The sequence below is a fragment of the Cotesia typhae genome, unplaced genomic scaffold (genome assembly GCF_013202065.1).
Source record: "Cotesia typhae breed Kobodo isofemale line unplaced genomic scaffold, CoteBio_Ctyphae contig_22, whole genome shotgun sequence".
Classification (NCBI taxonomy): Eukaryota; Metazoa; Arthropoda; class Insecta; order Hymenoptera; family Braconidae; genus Cotesia; species Cotesia typhae.
The window spans coordinates 5484445-5504090 of record NW_027423728.1 but is presented as its reverse complement, the minus strand read 5'-3'; the positions used below and the strand labels follow the sequence as shown (position 1 = coordinate 5504090).

Below are 19646 nucleotides of genomic sequence, written 5' to 3'. Positions count from 1 at the left end.
TTTAAATTCATTCTTTTGGAATTATTCCGAGATTTATTGCTTGAAATTGTTAAATACGTTCATTTTAGTGCGGTTGTAAATTTTTTTCAAGATAAATTTATTTAAAATTTGTCAAAAAACTGAAAATTTATATTAATAAAAATAATTTTAATAATGCTACTGATTTTAACAGACAACTACTTAAGCATGTTTGTAACACTTAAATTATAATGAAAAAAATTTCACATTCAGAAATTTTAGAAAATTATAATTGCAAACTTTTAAAAATATATTTTTTATAAAATTTCAAAGAACCAAATCAGGATATAGTGGACCTAATAAATATTTTTTATAATAATTAATTAGTTATAAAAATTCTAAGAATCGTTAGATATTTGCTAATTTCTAAAAAATGTAAAATTAATAAAATTAATAAAAAAATGTAAAAACATGAAAACTATTAATAAAGATTATTAAAAAATTGATTATTTTGGTGAAAAAAAATTACAGTTTTTTAAAATTTTTTATTGTGACTAAAAACAATTTATTTAAAAATATTATCATGAAAAATATAAATCTGAATTTTTTTTTTAACAAATTTATAATTTCAAAAAAAAAACAGTTCAAATTGAATTCATAAAACTTAAAGTCATTCTGCTAATTTTAGTTTACAAAAAAATTTTTTTAATATTTTTTTAAATCACCCCAAAAATCAATAATTATTAATTTTTAATTTATTTATATTTAAAAACAATTTTTTCCACGGCGCTTAAGGTAAAAAAAATGGCGCTTGTTTTAGCGGGAAATAGTATGTAAACAAATATGGCGACGCAGGTCTTTTAAGTTGCATTTAAAATATTTACGCAAACAGTTGAATTAAATTTGACAACAGTTGAATTGAAATTTTATAAATTAAAATTTTTAAATAAACTGAATGATTAAAAATTTATTTTTACTATTACACAGTCACACAAAAAAAAAATATAAAACGTAAAGAATGAGCCGCCAAACGAAATCAACAGCAAAGTATGAGGTTATGAATAATAAAAATATTTTTTTATTTTTTTATTATTATTATTATTGATTCTACTTGTAATCATCAAATGTTTACTGGTTCACTATCGTATAATTTATTATTTTTGTTATTATTATATTCTTTATCTAACTAAGTATTTTCTACTTTCAGAAAGATAATATTATTGAAGGAAGAATCATCAGACGATCAGCGCGCCTGCTTCCTGAGTCTCAACAAAAGGTTAAATATTTATTTTGTATTTTTTTTGTTTTGTTTTTATCTATGATAGCTGCCGTAATAATTTTTTTTTTATTTTTATCATTTACGTTAAAATTTTTACAAAACTAAAAATTTGAATGAGTTATTAATTGTCTAGAGAATATTTAGGTTAAATAATTACAGAGATAACGATTTAATTAAATATTATTAATAATAGTAATAATAATAATTGTTCCTAGAAATTATTGAATGAGGAGCTGAAGAATAAAGAAGTTGATATTTCATCATTACCACCTATTCATTTTACCGGAAAAATTTATTATGTTACGGACTTTGAAGGTTGTGCTAATATTTGTGACCAAGTTATGTAAGTTTTTTTTTTTTTTTTTTTTTTTTTTTAAATTCATTACACTTAAAGTTTATCAGATTTTTATAGAAAAAAAAAAAAAAAATAATATAAAATTTATGATTACTATTACAGAGAACGAATTAATAAATTTGCAAAAGACATCGTACCAATAGGATTTGACCTGGAGTGGCCGTTTAGTTTCCAAACGGGGTCTGGTAAAACCGCGTTAGCTCAAACTTGTGTTTCTGAACAAACTTGTCATTTGTTTCACATTTACAATTTGAAAAAATTGCCAGCCTCGTTTATCTTACTATTGAGTCATCCAAAAGTCAGACTCGTTGGTGTTAATATAAAAAAGTATGTATATTTTATGTCTTGATTTATTTCAAATGATTTTTTATATGACATTGAAGTCAGCTGTCACTTGACAATTTTTTAATTTTCTTTAACAAATAAATTTGTTCTAAAAAATTATTTTTAAAAAATTGCATTTTTAATTTATTAAAATTTCTACAAATCCATTTTTTTCATAATTTTTTCTTGCTATGATTTATTTGTTAAAGAAAATTAAAAAAAATTGTGAAGTAATATATAAATTTAATGTCATATTTTTTATTCGAGTTAAATATTATGAAATCAAAGATTTTATTGCATCAATTAATTTCGAATGATAGAAATTATACGCACTTGGAACGTTAAAAAAAAACACTGTTAATTTTTTAAGAATTTTAATTTATTTCTGTGCAATTTTTGAGCTAAAATTTAAAAATTAAAAAATTTATAATTTAAGGAATATACTAATTGTTGTATAATGCCGATTGTCGTCCAAATGAATAAATAAATTTTTCTAGCGATTGTTGGAAATTGGGTCGAGATTTTCCAGAATTTCCAGCCCAGAAAGTTGTTGAGAATAATTGCATCGATTGTGGACCTTTTTGCAACAAAATATACAACCGGTCGGGCCGATGGAGCCTGCAGCGTCTCACGGCTTATTTACTTGAAAAGCAAATAAGCAAGGATGCGAAAGTTAGAAACAGTAAATGGCATATTTTACCGCTCAGTGATGCACAAAAGAGTTACGCTGCCACCGACGCTTATGTTTCTCTGTTGCTCCATTTAACCATCCAAAAGGCCGAGGAAATTGAACGCCTGAAAATAACCGATCAGCCCGATGTTCAAGGAGATGCAGTGATCAAGGAGGACGTAGCGGAACAAAAGTTAAAGGAAAATTTGCCTGCTGATTTGAGCGAGTCGTTTGAAGAGCAAAATTGTTTAATAGATCATGATAATTTGGATCAAGAGCGCAAAGACCTCAAGGATTCATAACCGTCTAATTTTTTTAATATCTCAATAGACTAATTAAAAAATTAGAACCAAAAAATTTTAATAATTAAAATAAGACTTGAGTAAGTGAAAAATATAAATTAATTTTTTTGACAATTAAATGAATGACTGAAAAAATATTTTTATTAATAAAAATCTAAAAAAATTTTTTTTTTGATAAATAAGGTAAAAAATAAATTATTGTCTTTCAAAAAATATAAAGTAAAAAAAATTAAAAAATTTTTTAATCAAGTAAAAAATAAATAATTGGCGCTCAAAAAATAAAGATTAAAATTTTTGTTCAAGGACGACTTTAAGAGGAATAAATAAAAATGGAATCTCGCATCGTTAAATTAATTTGGGCTGGACGTATGAGCTACAAAGCTGGTCTGAATTTACAAAAGACTCTGGTTGACCAGCACCACCATAATTCAAATTCAACTCAAGAAAATACACTGGTATTAATAGAGCACAATCCCGTTTACACAATCGGGATCCGCGATAAAAATTACACAGCTGAAGAAATCGAAAGACTACGAGGAACCGGTGCTGAATTTTTTAAAACGAACCGCGGAGGTTTGATAACATTCCACGGTCCAGGTCAGCTGGTAGCTTACCCGATTATCAACTTGAAGCAGTTTAAGCCTTCAGTCAAATGGTACGTCGAGCAAATTGAGAAGACGGTGATAAGACTGTGTGCAGAAATGGGAATAAAAGCCGAAACTTCGTCACATACCGGAGTCTGGGTCGGTGACAAGAAAATTTGTGCGATAGGTATCCACGGCAGTAGGTTCATAACTTCTCATGGACTAGCGTTAAATTGCAACACGGACCTCCAGTGGTTCAATCACATTGTGCCTTGTGGAATCGAGGGTAAAGGTGTGACGAGTCTCTCTCAAGAACTCAACACGGAAGTCACTATTAGTGATGTTATTCCAATCTTTAAAAATGCCTTTGAGGATCAGTTCAAGTGCACGATCGTTGACTACCAGCCTGGTGAAGCTTCAGAGATAATGCGAGCCGCTGTTTCTTCTACGAAATGATTTATAATTAGTAATTGTTTGTTTATGCAAGAAATCAATGCTCGTTTTTATTTAATTTTTTTTTTAATTGTTAACTGTTAAGTCTTGTGGTGAGTTGCGAGTTTTAAGGAATGATTATGATATTTTTAATAAATAGATATATTTTATAATGATAAGATTTGAATAATTTATTGCTATAGCATTGAAAAATAAAATATACTATGTTGTACATGCTAATTTGTAGTAACTATTCTTAATTAATTGTAATTATATATATATATTATATATATATATATATATATATATATATATATATATATATATATATATATATATATATATATATATATATTTAATTAATTAATTAACAGTTAAAGCATCACAGCCTCGGTCAAGGCTAGGCGATATATTTGGTTGAATAATATCTATTTTTTTTTTTGTTATTGTAAACTTAAATTTTTAACTTAATCTTGGTCTTTTTTAATTAAAATTTTTTAGCTACTTATTCAAATATTCTTATCTTTTTCAGATAATTTTTGTACTTTTAAAGTAATTATAATATTCATAAAATTTAAAATTTTATATTTATCTCGTTAAAATTTCCAATCTATGAAAGTATAAAATAATTTTATAAAATGTTTTTTAACGAATTTATAAATTATAAAAATTAACTCGAGAGCTAAAATTAGAGTCTTGCGACTTTTTTCCGCTGTAGTATAAATTTTACTAATTATTTTTCGATTGTAAAATTTAATTCTAAAAAAAGAAAATTAATGAGTAAATGTACGTTTTTTAAAGTCAGTAAAAAAATGACTAAAAAGTACAAGAATAGATAAATAAGCAGTTGAACTTGAACGATTTTACAACCAACTTATACCACAGTACAGTAATAATCTAATAATAATAATAATTGTAAATATCTTCTAATTTCAAATGAAAAAAATAATTTCCGAAGCTTAACTACTAAAGTAACAAAATGTGTACATCAGTAATTAAATGACTAGATATTACCTTTCATAACAGTGATTCATAAACATAAAAATAACCCTGTAATAGATGACGCTCAATATAACATGAACAGTAGTTCGAATTTAATAGAAAAAGCTCGTTAAAATTATTCCGTGAGTACGTGTAAATATTTTTCATGATAAAGCTCAGTGATAAGCAGTCCAACGATATTTACGGCATTGTGCAGCGAGTTTGCCGAATCGCGAATTAATTTAATAGCTTTTTCGATGTCACCCTTTAGTTCTCCATATTGCTTATTAGTGAGGAGATTTTCAAGTGCTTGCAACCCTTTGAGCACATCCGGACTAGGCCGTACGTCAATAGTGTCCAGGTCGACGGATCTCGCGGGCGCGACACCCGGTGCATGAGGAGTGAAACGCACTATCTGTTGCTCCGATTTCGAGTCCGGTAATTGTGCAAAGCAGTAGGTACCTAGTACGCGTGCTAAAAATTTACACCTGTAACGAAAATTATTTAAATATTTTTTATTTACTTTTTATTAATTAATTGGAAATTTTATTAATTCCAAAAAATTTTTAAAATTGAGATCAAAATTTTTTTTAGTTAATGTAAAACATCGCTAAATTATCAATTAAATTGTTTATTTAAAAAATTGAAGTGAAAAATAATACCTGATTGATAACTGTGAACCTTTTCTGATACCAATAGCTCCTAAAATTCCCCAACCTTGTCCAGCGTCATCTGCGACTGCTAATAGTGCTCGAGCAAGGCGTTTTAGTGATCTGGCAGCAATTGTTGTATTTTCATTGTACTGACATTGACGATAAGCTAATTCGAATGCTTTTGCCCATAATAGTGGAATTTTTTCTTCAATTATTTCACTAGAAAATAAACATTTTTTAAAAATTAAAACTGTATAAATTATTAGATAAAGTATAATTAATTAATTAAACTACCTAGGTTTGATAGCCGTTATCCAGTCTACCAAATTAACAAGCATCATTCCTTCTTCTCTGATGTCTCTACAAGACGGCAGCCGTTTCATTAACAGCGCGTACAGCGCCAAAAGCCTGCCCTCAGCGACCAGCACACTTTCAATCGGCGGCTGTCTTGGAACCACGGGCTGCAAAATTCCTAGCACACTGCTCCAACTAGGTTCAATATCTTCTGTAATACTGTGTTTAAAATATGACTCCAATGCAGCTTCCATAATTTCTCCTAACGTCGCCGGAGAGGTAACCGCGATTCCAATTACTCTCAGCATCCCCAGCAGAACTGGACTCGCTGAAGTCTTGTCTGCCAGCCATCCATACCAACTGACTCGCAGCTGCTCTACTAGAAACCCATTCTGGTTAACTGAATGCAGCAATTCTGTAATAAGCAGTCCAGCCTCTGCTGCCTGCTGGTTTTCCGACACCGTACTGGTGACGATAATCTCCATCTCTTCCAACATTTTTCCCATTGCTGCTGCAAATGCCTTCGCATTACTCGAAACTAGTGACTTGTGTCTTGTTGTGCAATTCACCAGGAGTTTCACTGCCGAGCGGACGTAGATCTGACGCTTTTTTAACGTCGTAGGATGGAAGTGTGTAACTGTTGCATCGTAAGCTGCTACTATTTTCAGTAAATTATTAACAGCAACATCTACTGTGTGTACTTGACCGAATCCTAAGTTCAAGATTACTCTCGGGTCTGAACTCATTACATGCCAGTTCACCACCTAGATAAAAAATTTATTATTATTAATAATTATCAATCCAAAAATTCTTAAACTAAAGACCAGTTTTTAAATTTGAAATAAAATTTCATTCAATACTAAATATATTGGCAAAAATAAATTTATTTTTATTATAGATAAAAAAACTGATTAAAACATTATTCTTGATTCAAATTTGAGTCAAGAATTTTTCTGCTTAAAAATTTAAGCTGAAAATATTCTTCAGAATAATTATCTTTTTTAAATATTATTTTTCTTTAATAAAATTAATAAATTTTTTTATTAATATAAAAAATATTTACCTGATCATAAACCGTCGCATCAACCAAATGCCAAGCAAACTTTTCTGCCTCCGTGACCAACAGAATCGCCCTCTCATTCTGTCTAACATTCGGTTCATTTGATAGCTTAACAATCAAATTCAGCAAGCAAACATGCATTCTTCCAGCAACAGCTATCGGCTGGGTAGCCAATACGTCATTTATCCAAGTAGTCCAGTTTATCATCACAAAGATATTTCCCAGAAACAGATGACTGTCCGGCAAGTACTGATCAACAACCTTGACCATAAATTCAACATCAGTCAACTCGGGGAGAAATTTATCCCAAGGCAGTGACAAAAAATTTCCATGAATAACATTAAGAACATGATCCTTAATAGAAGCATTTGCAAAGTTGGTCACATAGAATTGCCAAAGATACCCCAAGATTTTACAACTGGCCGGCATGGTATCGATAATAAATCTAATGCATTCCACAAAAACCGCGACCGTTTTGTTCGCATAAGGTCCGTCGCTGATGATCCACGGCAATAGAACGCTTCTGTCATCAGTAAGCTGCTGGATCCAGGCAGCAGTGGGTTCCTGGAGGTTTCTTGTCCAGTAGGGAGTGATCCAGGGTGCAAACATGTCGCTCAATACCGGCCAGATACGCTCGCAGAGTTGGTCCGCAAGAGATCCACGATCAAACTGCAGAGTAAGGACAACTAGAGCGTGACCTATCATGCCCAAAAACATATTTAAGGGCTCATTATACACGCGGTATTTGGGATATAACCCATAGAGGCCATACTGAAGTCGCTCCTTCATGAAATGCTTACTCAAAAGCACCGCAGTGTCATGAATCTCTTGTCTCGACAAAAGCCGCTGCTCCGTAGCATACCTGCGAATTTCTTCGCGAACTTTGCAAGGGTGAACCACCAGGTTCCTCGACCTGCCACTGAGAGCCGCCAGCAGGTCTCTCCACACGTCTAAGGAGAGATTCTGGCCCTCGCTGCCTCGCAAAATGGCACCTAGAACCTCCCCATAGTGTTCCGGGAACTCATGCAACAAAACTGCTCGCAAATGATTCCGAAACAGCTCGTGCAAAATGAGCTTATCGTCTTCAGGATTCAGCCCGATGTTGCACAGCGCCTTGGAGACCAGCTCAATGAAAGTAGACCGCTCACTCAACCTGGGTCTGCGGTAATTCAGCCAGGCGCCTACGTCGAATTTCGACAGCAAAACAAAGCACAAATCCGCGTTGCTGCTAGATGACAAGTCGACCACCGTTGAGTACATCACCAGAAAATTAGCCGCTCCTCCAGCTACTGGAGTAAAGTGCGGGCCCAGAAGACCTCCCAAAGTTGGTCTCTGGATTATCGTGCTGAGCAGCCTTGGGCCCTGAGACTCTTCACCGCTGATGAACAGCTGGCCTAGTTTCTCCACGCAGGTAGTAATGAGCTGCTTGGTTGGTAGATAAAGAGCAGCTTCCTCCGAGTAGACTTCCACCAGGTGGTAGAAGAGTCTCACTCCCGTCGCCTGGAGGTCCGTAAGCACTACTGTGTTTTCGCAGGTTCGGTGAAGGTTCAATTCGTGCTCTAAAAGAGCGATCAGGTGGTCTATGAAGACACATCCCTGGGTGAACTTGCTGGGTGGAGGTTGACCAGCTTTTATCAGCAGATTCTCGTACTCGGCTCGGTTTTGCGAAATCAGGGCTTCTATTCCTTCGCAGACGCGAGCTTCGGATATTTTTATCCGGATGACAGCGGGTCCGGCGCAATGAACTGTTGGTGGGGTGCCTGAACGACACCGAGAGCCTACAGGAGCTGGATCGCAGAGCGCGTGGAGGGTTATCCAAGTATCTACTTCGCGGTACAACGTCGGAATTAGTTCCAGAAAGACGCAATCTGCTGCGGTATGTTCAGAAACCATCAGGGTGTAGATAGTAGCGTATTCTAAAATACCTTTCAAGTGGGGCTGGACTGTCTGGATTATTTTGTCAGGATGGTGAAGACAGTCCTGTGATATAGGTTCTATCAGCGGGTTGTGCTTCGCTAGTGGTGGAGGAGGTTCTGGGGCCTCGTAGGTTATCAGACGGTAGTAAGTTCGCTTGATCGGGTCGAGGTCTAGCGAAGAAGATGGTGACTTCTTGGGTGATTTTACGGGGGATTCTTCAGGAACGCGGTGACAAGTTCGCTGCCAGTCGTCGAGACTGGTCAATTGTTGGTTGAGGATTTGCGGATAGTTTATGTACTCGAGCCAGGGTGTTCGGTCGCCCTGCATCAAGATGATCAGCTTCTGAGACATGTATTGTGGGGGTAACGCCGGGAGGTAGAGCCCGGTTTCTTGTAAGCGAGGCTCTTCTAGCCAGAGACTCAGAGTCTTGTAGAATTTGGCAGTGCTGAAATAAAAGACTCGTTGCTCGTCGGTGATGGGGTGGCCATTGTCCAAGTTATTTTCTCCTTTTACTTGGAAGTGCTCGGTGGTTTCGTTAAGCCGCTTTTTTAGTTTCTTCAGGTAGCTCAGGTTGATCATGCCTTCGAAGAATTTGTCGCCGAGGCCTCCTAGGTCGACGCCGGCCACGGGAATCCGAGCTAGGAAAAGGGTAAAGAAGTTCTGCCAGAGAAGCGGCAACAAAGGGTGCTCCAGTGGTGTGTCCAGAGCTTGTTGCGACCACCGGTAAATCGCAAGGGAGTTTGAATTCTGATAGGGAATTTTTAGTGTACTACAGACCCGCTTTAATGCAGAGTCTACGGAGGTCTTGGAGGATGACAATTCGCGGAGAAGTTCTCGCCATAAGCCGGTTTTTAATTCACGGACTTGTTGCTCTGTGAAGAGAATCAAGTATGCTAGCCAGATTGACGAAGTTGAGCTGTCGAGGAGGCTGGCTGATGATCCTGTTCCTGTTGCCCAGTTCAAAAAAGATCCAATTGAGTTTGTTGATTTGGATGAGCTGAGATTCTGAAATTTTAGAGAAGTTAAAAAGAAGAATAATTTTTAGGAAGGTGATTAAGCTACCTCGTTAGTTCCTTTAAATGAAAGCTAGTAGAGAGTAAGTTATGTTTAATTTTAAGAATATTTTCTGGGTGCAAAATTTTATTGATTTTATAAATGTTAAAATGTTTACCGTATAAAGAGTCTGGAAGATATTTTCTGTAGTTTTTCGCGCGTCTAAATGGAAAAACGCTGCTCGGATAATAATATCCATTAGATACATAACGTTGTTATCTCGATTCCAATCTGGGATACACACCAATATGTTCAACCACAATTGTACCAATGGTTCGGGACTTGATAAACAATATCTGTGGAAAGATAATTGAAAAATCTTTTTTTTTTCAGCCTTCTAAATGTGTGAAACTTCCTAAAAAAAATTATGAAGCATACCTTTTAAAATTAATCATATGTGATTCAATCATCCACCCAAACTGCCTCATAATTGGTCCCGGGAACTCCGGTGTAATGAGATTTTTGGCCATCTTGACATAAGTCCTGTCAGCCATCACCAACGAGTTCACCAGCCCGCAAAACCGTTCATTTTTGTACAAAGAGTCCGCACAATCAATAAACAAAGGCACCAAACAATGTAGCGCAATGAGAATTTGCTCATATTTATAAAAGCACTGCAATATCGAAAGCTGTGCAAACCCCTTGCTGCAAATCAGAGGAACCGAGTGTCCCCACTGGGTCATCAGGACAACAACCCAGCAAGCGATGGGCTGTTTCTCCCGGACTCCCTTAACCAAGACCTCCATCGTCGGATCAGCTTCCACGTCCGGAACATGAAAGAAAGCTTCTGCCGGGTTGACAATAGCATTTCTGCAGCTAGACTCGGTAGTATCCGTCGCGTGAAGTCTCAATCTGGTGACCATCTCCCAAGCCCACAAAGAAAAAGCCTGCTCATTGTTCTGCGGCCTGACAATCGCCGATACATTCTTCACGCTCTCTAGGAGCGATGTCGACTGTCCTGGAGTTTCTGGCACATACTTGATCATCAGCTCGACAATCAGCACCGCGATCCTGTAATGAAGATGTTGAGGCAAGTACAAGTCTCCGTTCCTATCCAGCCCCCAGTTCAAGTGCGTCAGAATCAACCTCGCCAGATGGCTCTCTGTAGATCCCAGTCCAAAATTATGCAGCCAGCCTGATAAAATCCCCAGGTCTTCCTCCCTGGGAATCCATTTTCCAATAGACAATTCCGTGAATAAATACAAGCTTAGCTTTCCCACTGACACAAAATTATCCCTCAGTTTCAGCAAAAGATCTGACAGTAGCGCTGGATACTTACTTGTCAAATTCGACAGCAATGATCTCGCGTCTTTAGAACAAGACTCCTGGGTTTTCTCACTCAAGAATCCAATTCTGAACAAATCAATAGTTGTAGCGCGTATAAAATCATAATCCTTGAAACTCCTCGCCATCGCCATGTTAGCGAAAGTCGTTAGCAAGAAGTAGGACTCGTCTCCAGGCATTTCTATCAATTTCTCTTCAAACTGCTTGAGTAATCCCGAGCTTTCAGCCTCCCAGTCGCTCAGACAATCAATCTGTTGGAGATCTTCGTTGTCCTGGACCTTGTGAAGACAGTAAAAGATATTCCACAGCGCAGAGGAAGAAATTAAATGATAAGGAATTGCTGCTAAATACTGCCAGGCTCCAAGTCGCCGAGAAGAAAAGACACACATGGTAGCGCGGATGAAGAACCAATCATACTCCAGCTGGATTCTTTCGATGGTCGTGGAACGATCAGCACTTTTGTCAAAAGCTTCCCACTGATCACTGACATATTGAACGCAGTCCCGGATCAAAGCACTCAGTCTTTTAGCCAACTGACGGTACCTTGGCGAGTCGTAAGTCCTTAAACCCTGTCGGAACAGCCTCAATAAAGTTATCGCAAAAGCTATCACTCTCAGCATATGTTGCTCAGTGATCCCCTTTGTATCCTGAACAAACCCAGAGTCAGTTTCTTCAATCAATAGCACCTGGGAGAATAATTTGTCCATGGGAATTTGGTTCAGCAAATTGATCAGGTCGCTTTCTAATAAGCTAGCAGCAGTAGAAATGTCTTCATTTTCTTCACCCTCAGCGTCGAGCATCACCCAGATGGTGTCACCAGGATTTGATGCTTCTTGGAGCGAAATTTGTACCTGCTCCAGGAACTTTTCCCGGTCTTTGATTGGCAGCAGCATCACCGCCAGACTGGCCACCATGTGGTCAAGGTAGGGATCCTGGAGAGTCGATGTTGACACGATTCCTCTTGACTGGTTCCAGGTAGTAGGAACCTGGACCAATCCTGCTGCCCACTTGGTGACTCCTCCTGGACAGCGCAGCACATGATTCAGGATAAACAGGTGATCTTGCCAGGTCGCGACTCTCAGGAGCACTGCTACCAGTCTTGACAGCCATTGTCTGGATTCTAATACGAATTTTCCGTCTTTTAGAATGCGCCGCTGGAAATTGAATAGAATGGTGATGCAAGTCCGAAGTTCTGTTAGTTCTGCTACTGGAGAGGACTTGGTGTCCTGTTTCTGGTGGGTCATCAAGCAAACAGCCGCGTTTTGAGTAAGTGATGCGAATTCGTGACAAGAAGTTGAAACTCGCTGAATATAGTGTTCGATTTGGAGTTTCAGCACCTCGGCTTCGTAGCAGTAGAGAACCTGGCAGTTGTGGAGCAACTCCTTTATCGAAGAGAGGTTTTTCGTCAACGGAACTAAGGATTGCTGGTTAAAGTGAGCGATGGTGTATTCGTGACTAGCATTAACGGGATTTCCATCCTCGCATTCTCCGGATTCGGTGATCGAGGCCTTGTCCAGGTGCCAAAGCTGCTTCTGGACTTCCTTGCAGGACTTTTTCAAGTTTTCCAGCTCGACTGAGTTCATGGTCAGGTGATTCCTCACTCGGAGGTAGCTCATCAGCAACTCATGGAGGCGGTGCTGTCGGGAGGAGCTTGCACGGAGCTGCGAGTCTATGAAATCATTGATAAAAGCATCTAGATGAGATAATTCTGCGTTGGAGTAGAGAGAAGACAACTGAGCTTCGGTAAATGGCTGGATCTTTGACTTGAGCGGTTTTTGAGACGCTTCCTGATGGACAAAGTTCGTCGAGGAACTTGCGATTAAATTGCTGTCTGGAAGAAAATCTTTCTGAGACTGCTCCAGGTTTTTCTGGGATTGGTCTAGGTCCTTCTGGAGCTGCGTCAAGTCTTTCTGCAGCTGGTTCAGGTCTTGGTTGGGGTTCAAGTCAAGAGCTTCGATTTTCTCCAGGGTTTTTTCTGTCTGCTGAAGGTCAATTTTTATTTTTCCTGAAGTGAATGTAGTTTCTAATTCCTCAGCAGCGGGAGATGAACTACAAGGCAAAGATTCAGGGAGTTCTGTGGTGTCAACCTCGTCGATAGATATCACAGACTGGATGCTAGAGACGTTGATCACGTCTTCCTGGTCTTCTTTGTAGGATACGGTTTCTTTTTCATAGATCGAAGTGTCGATCGCTGCTGAGTGAAGCTCGCTCTCCATGTTCGCTATTCCCTCGACGCGGGGGTAGTTTGTAGGGGACTCTCCGAGCAAGCACTCGAACTCCTCCATCGTTGGCGCGTCAGGAATTTGGCGGTCGATGTTGTAGGCACGGCTTTTCTCTTTTTTTCGACGCTGAAAATTATAAGTTCGATTTTATGATTGTTGTGAAAATTGTTGCCTACGTAAATTAAAATTTTGAGGATATGATTTTTTTTTTAATTTCATGATTTAAAAAAATTTTTGAAAAATACAAAAGTACAAAAGTACAAAATTCCTTAAGAACATAATTGTAAAAAAAAAATAATAACTCATAATTAATAAATGAATACACAACTTCACACAAAAATAAAAATATGACAACTATTGAAGAAGAATGACAGCTAGTTCTTAAATTTTTTTTTTTTAATTTCAATAATCGAATGTCTTTTATAAAAAATGTATTTTTAAAAAATATCATCGTAATGACAGCTGTCATGTAAATTTTGAATATAATCTAGCAATTGACAATAAAATATACTGCATAAAATTAAATTAAAAAATCATTCATCGCTAAAAAACAAATAGACCAAGTATTAAGAATAATTAATAACAAATTATTGAAAAAAAAAGCAATTAAAGGTTACATTAAAATAATTTTACCTGACGTGATTTAACTTTCTCCATTTTGATATCAATTAATTTATTTCACTTGAAATGTCACTAAAGAATTAGACTTTTTTGCGAATTATCAATAACCATTATGAAAATAAATTCATTTCGCGGATGGAAAAGTCAATTGTCAATCTATTGTCTGCTTCACATTCTTGTTATTATTAATATTGTTATTGTTATTAGTATTACGTTTATGATTATTACGTATTATTAATCAACAATGGCCTCAATGTAAATTACAAAATTATTATGTTGTCCCACCAAATTCACCAGGATTCAAGTGGTGTACTTTGACATCGTAGTAACAACTGAAAAAAAAAAATTTGTTTATTAGAGTATGAATGTACAATAATCATATTTCTCAAGAAATAATCTGTTATAAGTAGGATACAATACTTACGAATGTTTTTTTAACTAATGACAGCTTTGATTTTGTTTATATTTATGACGATTAGTTGTTCTTTGTTTCGCTTTAATTACAGTGACGTTTTATTGATATTTTATTTACTACAGCAAGAATAATTCATGTATAACCTCTATAAATTAATGCGTGTCACTAAATGTAACATATATATAAGTTACTCTGTGCTGTATGATCTGTACGTATTTGTGTTCTGTTTACACATATGACATGACGTATGTGTATGTAGCAGGTATACGAAGATTACGAAACACGGCTATTGATACCATATATATTAATATGGTTTTAAAAACATGGGAATTCGCTATAAATTCAACGAATTTAATTTTAAGACGTCGCTCGTGATTTAAAGAAGCAAATAATACACAAGAGATAAATATTAAATTTAGCTGTCACTTCACAATTGTTTTAATTTTTTTTAATAATTAAATTACAACAAAAAAATATTTTTTTTAAATTGTACTTACAGTTTTTCAAGTTTTTTACAAGTGAAATTTTTTTTTCTTTTTTTTTTTTTCAATCATTTTTTTTCGATAAAAAAAATTCTAAAAATTTTTAAATGTCGGCTAACTTAATTTTCAATATTTAATTTTAAATAAAAATGCAAAAAATTATTATCAGATGTCTGCTAATTATAACACTGAAGTTGACAGATATTAAAAATTTATTTAGAATTTTATAGCAATTAAATTATTAAAAAAAAATTTAATTAAAAAGTTTCACATATGAAAATTAATAAAAATTACAAGTAAAAATTTTTAGAAAAATTTTTTTATTGTAATTAATTTGTTAAAAAAATTTTTTAAATTGACAGCTGACCGCTAACTTCAGTATTATTACTAATTTTATTTTCATGAAAGATGGCGTGACAGGTTAAGTCTGGGCTTGAAAATCCTCCCACACCTCATGTGTATATAACACGCGATTATTGTGATTATGTGGATGATAAGGTCCGAGAACAATAAAAACAATTAATAACATTTATCAGCAATTTTATTTTAGAGTAAACAGTAAAATTAAAAGTTTTAAAATATACGTGTAAGTTGATTTTTATTTCACATTTCATTTGTCAACATTTAAATATGAAAAATTAGCGTCAAAAATTACTCCAAATAAAATTAACCTCAAATTAAAAAAAAAAAAAAACATTTTAATTTTTTTATCAAAAAAAGATAAAAATAACAAATATTTAAAAAAAAATTAAAATTTTAATAAATTTTCAGTCATTTTTTTTTTTTTAATTTCTACTCGATAATTTTTTTAATCAATCTAATTTTATTTACATTTCATAAAAAAACTATAATAGTTAAAAAAAAAAAATTGAAATTTCAGGAAAAATGGACAATTCCGAGGAGATTACAAACTTTACAAATCTACTTCTTCAAGAACGTGATACTCTTACGACTATCACTGAAAAAGATGAATCAGCAGCTGACGAGGATCTTCCGCACTCAACAGAGTATCCAAAATTTGTGGATCCTTCAATAAGACGAGAATTAAATTTAAGTTTGATACCAAGGGTGCCTTTGATAATCAGACGTAAAATTAAAAATAAACGTTTACAATCCTGTTTGAATAGAATGATGACCCATCTGGAAAATAGAGATAAAAGCCTGATACTACAGCAAATGCGAAAGATGACTACTGATGAATCGATGCCGTTAATGGGAATCAATGTACCCACTTGTTTACACTTTAATATGCAAGAGATATTAGTTAAACAAGCGCTTCACCGTGCGCAAATTGGTCGAGCGTTACCTGGCCCAAGTCAACCCAACTCATTACCTTGGCTAACAGGTAAGAATTTTTCTATCTCATTCATTTATTGCTTATAAATAATTAATATTAATTATTAATATTTAATTACTCAAGATCTACTATTATAGAGACTCTTAATTAAACAGATTCCGGTCCTTGGCCAACAGTACATGCAGCGCGGCAAACTTTTGATGGTTTGCAAGTGATACGTAGAAGAAAATTTGTCGAAGAAATAGACCCAGTAGACCCAGTAGAAAGTATCAGACAGGAAGAATTACTGCTGAATATGGCGGCAATGAATATCAGGGAGACAAGACCTCTTTTTCAATAAAAAAACAGTTTTTTGTTTTCATAAAACTTCTAGTAATCTTATGACTGCTGATTTTTTTTTTTATTTCTCAAGTAATTTAATTACAAAATACTCTCATCATTAATCATTAATGTATGAGTGTATAAATATTCGTGCCACATGTGTGATTATTGAGTACAAATTACACAAATTTATGGCTTAAAATTTAGGCCTGTGTTAATGTTGACGGGTATAATCATTTACAATCAAACATTACTTTATATTCCCATATCATAAATATAATATAATATAGTATATAACGCTTTATATATCATATTATTTAGATATAAATAAAAATTTATAAATATATTTAATAAAGTCTTTTTATATGAAGAAAATCTAAATATAATAAATTTTTATAATATTAGTATAGATAAATAATGTCTATTAAAAATTGAAAACAGCTAAAAATACGGGGTAAGTACTTGAAATAAATATTGGCCCTGATTCAAAATTTCAGTTCAATCCTGTATGTTTTTCAAAAATCTATTTTTTAAAAATGTAATTCAATTTAATCAATATTATTAAGAGAAATTTAATTCTTAATTTATAAAAATGTGTATTTTACTAGAGTTACGTCTTTTTTTTAAACATTGTTATTTCTAAAAAAAAAAAAAATTTAATATTACAATAATCGAAATGAGCAATGATTCTCAGAATTAAAAATAAAATCTTATTTATTTAATTTATACAAACTTATTCAATTTTAGTTGAGTAAATTGTTTTTAGTAATTTCACTTTTCCAAACTATGAACATTTCATAAAAATTAAATAAATAAGTAAGTAAAGTTAATTTTAATTAAAAAAAAAATTTACTGTGGAAAGTTTGTTTTAAATAAGCGCGCCATTTTTTTTACTACGTGAGCGCCACAGCCAGTTCGGAAAAACAAAGTCCCAGTCGCTCTCTTTCTCAGGTGTTGATCAGCTTTAAAAAAATTTTGCGTACTATTGTACGCAATTTTTTTAAAAATGCTGTCTACAATTGCAAAACGTAAGTACTCAATATTAATAACTAATTAATTTTCCCAATTTAATAAAAAATAAAAAAAAAAAAAGTTTAAATATTTTAAAAGTGACATCTGAAAATTCTAACACTCGGTAACCTATGACAATATTTATATTAATTATATAATGAATAATGCGTTTTGATTTTTGTTTCATTAAAATGTGCAATTAGTTTATAAATAAATAATTCGTAATATAAATTGATTATATTTAATTGAAACGTTAATATATATTTTTTAGGTACCTTGGGATGTGGATTAAAGAGTGTGCGTAATGAAATATGCTTACCAACAATAACACAAGTACGTGATAGCTCCCTGGAGACTCAGGACAAGAAAGATGTAAGCAAGCTGGAGAAGAAACCGTACAGTCCGTTTCAAAATACCAACAATTTAGCAGAGTATGCATTGGCACGTGTCGACGATCTTATTAACTGGGGTCGGAAGGGTTCGTTGTGGCCACTGACATTCGGTCTGGCTTGCTGTGCTGTCGAGATGATGCACATAGCAGCTCCTAGGTATGACATGGATCGCTTTGGAATAGTCTTCCGAGCTTCTCCAAGACAGGCTGATGTTATTATTGTTGCGGGTACTCTTACCAATAAAATGGCACCGGCTCTGAGGAAAGTTTATGACCAAATGCCAGAGCCCAGGTGGGTCGTTTCCATGGGAAGCTGCGCCAATGGAGGAGGATACTATCACTACAGTTATTCGGTGGTACGAGGATGTGACCGGGTTATTCCTGTGGACATTTACGTACCTGGTAACTGGTTTTTTTATTAATTTTTTTAGTTTTTAAATTTACACAATTTATAGCACTCAGTTTTAAAACAGCATACATCCGATCAGTTTTTGGAATTTTTATAACAAAAAAAAATTTTTCAAGCAAAATTTAGATTTTGGTTGCAGTCAACTAGTCAGACTGACAACATTCTGAATTAATAAATTACTAGAACTTGGAAAGTTAATTTAAAATAATTAATTTTACAAATTTTTAAATTCCGAAAAATATAATGTTGAATAGAGAAAAAAACTAAAGCTATATTAATTAATTGAATTAATTTTAAATTTGGAGGAATATAAGATTTATGTTTATCTATATTCAAGAGCTCGATGTTTTATAATTTATAAAATTGTTTTTCGGTTGATATTCTATTTAAGCTAATGTATTTTGTAAACTTTGTATGTAGTGGAATTTAAAATTTTCTAGGGTTTTGATTTCTATGAAATCTACTAAAATTGATTATCACAGTTTTAACAAATTTTCAAAAAAAATTTATAAATTTTTTAGAAAATTGTGATGTTCGACTTTTATTTTTAAATTGTTCGTTTTTTTATGTACTTTTCAAAAAAATATATGTCAAAATTATCAAAAAATTTTTCTAACTTTTACAAGCAAAAAGCTATCGAAATCTTTATTTTTTTCTTTCACGACATTTTTTATCACAAATACGCCGTAAAAACAAATTTGAAAATGTTCGATTTTAATTAGTTATTTTAAGCACAATTAATTTATTATTTAATTAAAAAATTTTTTTTGATTGAAAATTAAAAATTAAATGAAGCTATTTTTTTTATAAAAATATTTTTATTTAATTATTTTTATTTACAAATTATTTAAAATCTGTATGCTCAGAATTTTTTAATATTCTTTTCAAAACTATCATACGAAAAAAGTACATTTACCATTAGCAGTAATTATTTATTTAATGTTAAATTAAGCTTCTTAAATAATAATAAAAAAAATTTCAGGTTGTCCCCCAACGGCAGAAGCTCTACTTTACGGGCTTCTCCAGCTCCAGAAGAAAGTAAAGCGTATGTCGGTAGCCCAAGTGTGGTACAGGGCTTAATCAAATTGAACAACAAAATAAGGTGGCTCTGATTTATTTATTTGTAGTCGACTTAGTCGCGGTGACTTCAGCAGCGCTACTAAATTAAAAAAAAAATACTAATTTTTTTTTAATGAATGAATTAATTATTTATTCGCAGTAAATTAACTGGTATTGATAAGATGTTTATAGCAGAAATGTAAAAATAAAAAATGTTGAATAAAAATATTTTACGGTTAATTGTAACTTGAAATCTTAAAAACTATTTTAAT

At 33.6% G+C, this 19646-nt stretch overlaps 5 protein-coding genes across 6 annotated transcripts; 4 read left to right on the top strand and 1 right to left on the bottom strand.

Moving 5' to 3' along the window:
* Positions 1 to 798: 798 nt before the first annotated feature.
* Positions 799 to 3332, top strand: Wrnexo (WRN RecQ like helicase). Its single transcript, XM_074260001.1, has 6 exons — positions 799 to 1012; positions 1166 to 1234; positions 1453 to 1580; positions 1695 to 1919; positions 2414 to 2968; positions 3192 to 3332. Exons 1-5 carry the CDS (start codon positions 977 to 979, stop codon positions 2886 to 2888), a joined length of 933 nt encoding a protein of 310 aa, XP_074116102.1. The 5' UTR covers positions 799 to 976; the 3' UTR covers positions 2889 to 2968; positions 3192 to 3332.
* Lipt2 (Lipoyl(octanoyl) transferase 2) lies at positions 3218 to 4009 on the top strand. The gene has a single exon (XM_074260006.1). It carries the CDS (start codon positions 3218 to 3220, stop codon positions 3926 to 3928), a length of 711 nt encoding a protein of 236 aa, XP_074116107.1. The 3' UTR covers positions 3929 to 4009.
* Positions 4010 to 4141: 132 nt separating this feature from the next.
* On the bottom strand, positions 4142 to 14682 carry Epg5 (ectopic P-granules autophagy protein 5). 2 transcript variants are annotated; one of them, XM_074259985.1, is made up of 9 exons: positions 14414 to 14682; positions 14002 to 14321; positions 10241 to 13494; positions 9981 to 10158; positions 9872 to 9895; positions 6896 to 9814; positions 5833 to 6596; positions 5548 to 5757; positions 4142 to 5373 (listed from the first exon to the last, which is right to left on the bottom strand). In XM_074259985.1, exons 2-9 carry the CDS (start codon positions 14023 to 14025, stop codon positions 5022 to 5024), a joined length of 7725 nt encoding a protein of 2574 aa, XP_074116086.1. In that variant the 5' UTR covers positions 14026 to 14321; positions 14414 to 14682; the 3' UTR covers positions 4142 to 5021. The 2 variants fall into 2 exon arrangements, with proteins under 2 accessions (XP_074116086.1, XP_074116087.1); XM_074259986.1 differs by lacking the exon at positions 9872 to 9895 and having other exon boundaries at positions 14414 to 14681.
* A 636-nt stretch (positions 14683 to 15318) lies between these two features.
* Positions 15319 to 16859, top strand: LOC141538498 (uncharacterized). The gene is made up of 3 exons (XM_074260008.1): positions 15319 to 15472; positions 15767 to 16231; positions 16339 to 16859. The coding sequence occupies exons 2-3, from the start codon at positions 15772 to 15774 to the stop codon at positions 16521 to 16523; spliced, it is 645 nt and encodes a 214-aa protein (XP_074116109.1). The 5' UTR covers positions 15319 to 15472; positions 15767 to 15771; the 3' UTR covers positions 16524 to 16859.
* A 534-nt stretch (positions 16860 to 17393) lies between these two features.
* On the top strand, positions 17394 to 19620 carry LOC141538499 (NADH-quinone oxidoreductase subunit B 2). The gene is made up of 3 exons (XM_074260009.1): positions 17394 to 17532; positions 17787 to 18308; positions 19298 to 19620. The coding sequence occupies exons 1-3, from the start codon at positions 17511 to 17513 to the stop codon at positions 19393 to 19395; spliced, it is 642 nt and encodes a 213-aa protein (XP_074116110.1). The 5' UTR covers positions 17394 to 17510; the 3' UTR covers positions 19396 to 19620.
* Positions 19621 to 19646: the final 26 nt, after the last annotated feature.

Excerpts from the sequence above, each read along its gene's own strand:
- Wrnexo (XM_074260001.1), top strand. The coding sequence starts at position 977 with ATGAGCCGCCAAACGAAATCAACAGCAAAGTATGAG. Across the intron at positions 1,013-1,165 it reads AATCAACAGCAAAGTATGAG|AAAGATAATATTATTGAAGG; the intron begins GTTATGAATAAT and ends TTCTACTTTCAG. Across the intron at positions 1,920-2,413 it reads GTTGGTGTTAATATAAAAAA|CGATTGTTGGAAATTGGGTC; the intron begins GTATGTATATTT and ends AAATTTTTCTAG.
- Lipt2 (XM_074260006.1), top strand. The coding sequence starts at position 3,218 with ATGGAATCTCGCATCGTTAAATTAATTTGGGCTGGACGTATGAGCTAC.
- Epg5 (XM_074259985.1), bottom strand. The coding sequence starts at position 14,025 with ATGGAGAAAGTTAAATCACGTCAG. Across the intron at positions 10,159-10,240 it reads CATATGATTAATTTTAAAAG|ATATTGTTTATCAAGTCCCG; the intron begins GTATGCTTCATA and ends ATCTTTCCACAG. Across the intron at positions 6,597-6,895 it reads ATGCGACGGTTTATGATCAG|GTGGTGAACTGGCATGTAAT; the intron begins GTAAATATTTTT and ends TTTTTTATCTAG.
- LOC141538498 (XM_074260008.1), top strand. The coding sequence starts at position 15,772 with ATGGACAATTCCGAGGAGATTACAAACTTTACAAATCTACTTCTTCAA. Across the intron at positions 16,232-16,338 it reads CTCATTACCTTGGCTAACAG|ATTCCGGTCCTTGGCCAACA; the intron begins GTAAGAATTTTT and ends TTAATTAAACAG.
- LOC141538499 (XM_074260009.1), top strand. The coding sequence starts at position 17,511 with ATGCTGTCTACAATTGCAAAAC. Across the intron at positions 17,533-17,786 it reads GCTGTCTACAATTGCAAAAC|GTACCTTGGGATGTGGATTA; the intron begins GTAAGTACTCAA and ends TATATTTTTTAG. Across the intron at positions 18,309-19,297 it reads TGTGGACATTTACGTACCTG|GTTGTCCCCCAACGGCAGAA; the intron begins GTAACTGGTTTT and ends AAAAAATTTCAG.